We start from the raw sequence: 4,689 nt of genomic DNA on the forward strand, positions 1-4,689 counted from the left end.
GAAGACATTGAAAACATTGGGAAGGGGCAGTAACAGAGTGCCAGAGAACATAAGGCAGCTAGGAGGGGGAAAGACTAAGTGAGGTGGATAAACCAAAAGCATCCTTCTGGGTTAGAGCAGACTAAAAGCTTAGCAATTGTTTAATATCATCATCCTATCCTATAGATGTGGGAATAAAGACTAAGGAAGGTGAAATGAAAATGCAAAATCATACGGGGGCTTTTCCAAGGAGGAATGAAGGAAGCTGAGGACAGGGAGAGCAGCTGGAAGTCAGGGGGTAAGAGTCTAAAAGTCAGGGCTTGAGGGAAATAAAAGGTGAGGTAAGAGGCTCAGGGCTGTGGGAGGCACATTTTTCTCTGAAAAGCAATTTGGATGAGGAAGAGATTTGTCAGTTGGAAAAGAGAAGAAGTCACTGCAGGGTACTGAGGAAAAGGTTTGCTGAAATTGGAGATCAAATACCAGCTCTGCCAGTAAGAAGTTGCATCTCCCGGTGAAATGCTGCTGCTGCCATTTCAACTGTTAGCTGTTCTCTTTCCCGGTGGTGACAGTGAACAAGGTAAGAGTCACTCTGGAGCTCCCAACACTGATGCAGGGTTTGGATTTTAAAAAGCATGCAGCGCTTTCCTAGGTGCAATTGGACACTAAGGGTCTGGGTCTTTCTGTCTCCAGCCCTCTTCAACCATTCTGGTGTTTGGGACTAGAGCGTGAAGCCCTAAGGCAGTCAAATGTGTCAGACTTTCTGTGTTCTTTAGACTGTAGGTTCTTGTTTCCTAAATCATTTTCATTCCCATTCTTCTTAATTGTCTACTGCTCTCTTTATCGTCACCATCTTGTTTTTCCACTCTTCACAGCCTTCCAGGGGCCGACCTCCTTTCATGTCATCCAGACCTCGTTCTTTACCAACAGTACCTGGGCACAAACTCAAGGCTCAGGCTGGTTGGATGATTTGCAGATTCACGGCTGGGATAGTGACTCAGGCACTGCCATACTCCTGAAGCCTTGGTCTAAAGGTAACTTTAGTGATAAGGAGTTTGCTGAGTTAGAGGAGATATTCCGAGTCTACATCTTTGGATTCGCTCAAGAAGTACAAGACTTTGCCGGTGATTTCCAGATGAAATGTGAGTCCAGTCCACTGAACTGGGAAGATTCTCAAGGACTCTCTTTTCTCTCTTTTTTGCAAGGTGTTGCTCTCTCTGATCCTTCTCCCTTCCTTTCTATTTTACCCAACTGTATGCACACGCTTTTCTAGAGTAGTCTCTCACTCCAGCTTCACACCTTCACACCTCATATTTTAGATTCTTGCTGCCTCTGCACTCTTCTCTTACTCTCAGACTAAGGCCTCCACTTTGTAACCAGCTGCTGGTTTGTCTTGTGTGAAACTTCTCCTCAAGGGCCCTTACTTCTCCTACCCCATGCCTGAGTGATCTAACGTGTGGCTTTCTCCCTTAATCCATCTTTTCAATCATCTTCTCCCTGCACCCTCCTTCTGCTGAGAACCTCCAGCTCACTCTTGTTTCTGAAAATGTCTAAATGTTATCATTAGTTTTTAGCTCATCATCATCTTACACCCAAGAACTTTATCCCCACCAAAATCTAAAATCCTAAGTTCTTTTCTCATGCCTTTTTTTATTTGTGTTTAATAACCACAAATACTTGCTCTCTGTTTTCCTTCTACATAGACCCCTTTGAGATCCAGGGCATAGCAGGCTGTGAGCTACATTCTGGAGGTGCCATAGTAAGCTTCCTGAGGGGAGCTCTAGGAGGACTGGATTTCCTGAGTGTCAAGAATGCTTCATGTGTGCCTTCCCCAGAAGGTGGCAGCAGGGCACAGAAGGTCTGTGCACTAATCATGCAATATCAAGGTATCATGGAAACTGTGAGAATTCTCCTCTATGAAACCTGCCCCCGATATCTCTTGGGCGTCCTCAATGCAGGAAAAGCAGATCTGCAAAGACAAGGTTAGTCCTGCTGTTATTTCACTTCCCGCCACCTCCTGTAAGATCAAGAGTAGGAAAATACCCAAGGATAGGAGCTTAATTAACAAGTTATTTGGTTCCCAAAGGAATGAATGGGGTCACTGTCCAAGCTTGTAGGTTTCTGAGTTCATAACCTCTGAATTTGAGTGATAACATGACACTTTTTCTTCCCCTTCCTGCCTTAGTGAAGCCTGAGGCCTGGCTGTCCAGTGGTCCCAGTCCTGGACCTGGCCGTCTGCAGCTTGTGTGCCATGTCTCAGGATTCTACCCAAAGCCTGTGTGGGTGATGTGGATGCAGGATGAGCAGGAGCAGCGGGACACTCAGCTAGGGGACATCCTGCCCAATGCTAACTGGACATGGTATCTCCGAGCAACCCTGGATGTGGCAGCTGGGGAGGCAGCTGGCCTATCCTGTCGAGTGAAGCACAGCAGTTTAGAGGGCCAGGACATCGTCCTCTACTGGAGTAAGAAATAGCAGGGCCCCAGGCTGGAAATGCCAGGAAGTGATCTTCAGGCATAGAGGGAGGCACTGGGAAAGGATAGAGCTTGAGAAATGAAAGAGGCAGAGAGAAATTGATTGATTGATTTCCAGGACCCCAATCCCAAAGGGAGTAAAAATAGATAATCCAAGTTATCAAAAAGGTAGGAATTAAGGACCTGTAAACTGGGTAGAGGAGATAAAAGGATGGATATTTGGTGGGCAGGAATATGAGAGAGGAAGTTGGAGATGACCATACATTGGAAGTAGGTGGGCAAAGGAAGGCCAAGGAATTCTGTGTATAGGATCTGAAGTGACATCCTTTTGTCCTCTCTCATTTGCCAGGAAACCCCACCTCCACTGGCTCGATTGTTTTGGCAATAATGGTGCCTTCCTTGCTCCTTTTGCTATGCCTTGCATTATGGTATATGAGGCGCCGGTGAGTTGTAGGTGTCTTTTTTTTTGCGTGTTTTTTTTTTTTTTAAATATGTCTCTTCTGTTCACCCTTCCACTCTTTTTTAACATTTTATCTATTTAAAAATTGTTTATCTTCAATCCTTTCACCATATCCTTTCCCCAAACTCCCATCCCTTTTATGTGGACTTAAAAAAAAAAATTCTGTTAAAACACACATAACATAAGGTTTACCATCTGTACCATTTTTAAGTGTACAGTTCAGTGGTGTTAAGTGTATTCACATTGTTGCACAAGCCATATTCAAAACTCTCCTGTCTTGCAAGACTGAAACTCTATTCCTATCATACTGCAAGTTCCCATTTCCCCTCTTCACCAGGCCCTGGTTAGGACAGTTCTACTTTCTGTCTCTATGAATTCAACTACTCTAGGTAATATAAGTGGAATTATAAAGTATTTGTCTTTTTGTGACTTATTTCATTTAGCATAATATCCTCATTGTAGCATGTGACAGGGTTTCCTTCCTTTTTTGAAACTGAACAATATTCCACCATATGTGTATAACACATTTTGTTCATCCATTCATCTATCTATGGACACTTGGGTTGCTTTCACTTTTAACTTTCATGAATAATATTACTATGAACATGGGTGTACAAACTTCTCTTATGTGGAGCTCTTTTGTTCTTCTGTTTTTAACAGGTCATATCAGAATATCCCATGAGCCCTCATCATGTCTGCTCCTCCATTCGCAATAAGTACCAAGAAGCCCAAGTTATCCACCCAAAAGTCAATCTTACCATATTTCAAATGATTATCAAATTTGATGAAATCAGAGTTTTCATGTATTTTAAAATAAATTAAATTTAAACATCAGCAAAAAAGTATTTAAAACTGTAAATTTATTATGAGACTGTATATGATTCACCCAGATTTTACACACGTTAAAATGTTAGAAAGAATGTGTCTCAGAATAAATGCAATATAATACATACGACTTAATGGTGACTCCCTTTGGCTTCCTATTTTAAGACTTTTCTTTTTCTGCTTCTGGTTAAATATCATCTGTCAAAGTGAACCAAATATAATTATACCAGGATCACCATATTTGCAGAGACACCGAGCCTTTTTGATGTAATTTCTTCTCTGTCTCTGCCTGGATGACTTTCTAGCCCTGAAGGCTCAGCTGAGATGTTTCTTCCTCAGGAAGCCTTTTCTAGTACTGTAATAAAAGGAACTATGCAGAGATCCACTTTACGCTGTACCCACAGCGTTGGAGTTATTTTTGTTTTTCCTCGCCTTCTCTTTGTAAGTTCCTTGAGAACAGTGTTCCCTATTTGTAGAACTCTGGAAAGATCTCTCAGCTGCAAATTCATTTTCTCAGTAAAAACAATCTGAGTTGCTGTAACTGCCAAGTTAAGTGTTTTCTTTCAGAGTCATCTACTTACTTTCTTTTTTTCTCTTTAGTTGATATTGTAGATCCTCCTCTTCTTACTAAAATTGTTTCCACTTAGCCAAAAAAATATTATGCTTTCTTTATTTCTGTTCCAAACTCCTTTGGAGAAAACTGCCTTTGGCTTACTACAGCTATAGTCTAGCTTTAAAGGGTCATAGTGAGAGGTGAAGCCAGCTAGACTTCCTGGGTTGAGTGGGGACTTGGAGAACTTTCCTGTACCTAGCAAGAGTTTTGTTAAATGCACCAATCAACACTCTGTAAAAAACGCACCAATCAGTGCTCTGTAGCTAGCAAGAGGTTTGTAAAATGCACCAATCAGCACTCTGTAAAATGGGCCAATCAGTGCTCTGTAAAATGGACCAATC

At 42.1% G+C, this 4,689-nt stretch overlaps 1 protein-coding gene across 1 annotated transcript; it reads left to right on the forward strand.

Annotated features, from left to right (window-relative positions):
• Positions 1-389: 389 nt before the first annotated feature.
• Positions 390-3,870, forward strand: CD1B (CD1b molecule). The gene is made up of 6 exons (XM_017868924.1): positions 390-556; positions 852-1,118; positions 1,680-1,958; positions 2,162-2,440; positions 2,800-2,893; positions 3,571-3,870. The coding sequence occupies exons 1-6, from the start codon at positions 496-498 to the stop codon at positions 3,590-3,592; spliced, it is 1,002 nt and encodes a 333-aa protein (XP_017724413.1). The 5' UTR covers positions 390-495; the 3' UTR covers positions 3,593-3,870.
• Positions 3,871-4,689: the final 819 nt, after the last annotated feature.

This window comes from Rhinopithecus bieti, unplaced genomic scaffold (genome assembly GCF_001698545.2).
Source record: "Rhinopithecus bieti isolate Rb0 unplaced genomic scaffold, ASM169854v2 scaffold_4830, whole genome shotgun sequence".
In the NCBI taxonomy this organism is placed as follows: domain Eukaryota; kingdom Metazoa; phylum Chordata; class Mammalia; order Primates; family Cercopithecidae; genus Rhinopithecus; species Rhinopithecus bieti.

Excerpts from the sequence above, each read along its gene's own strand:
- CD1B (XM_017868924.1), top strand. The coding sequence starts at position 496 with ATGCTGCTGCTGCCATTTCAACTGTTAGCTGTTCTCTTTCCCGGTGGT. Across the intron at positions 1,119-1,679 it reads CGGTGATTTCCAGATGAAAT|ACCCCTTTGAGATCCAGGGC; the intron begins GTGAGTCCAGTC and ends CCTTCTACATAG. Across the intron at positions 1,959-2,161 it reads AGCAGATCTGCAAAGACAAG|TGAAGCCTGAGGCCTGGCTG; the intron begins GTTAGTCCTGCT and ends TTCCTGCCTTAG.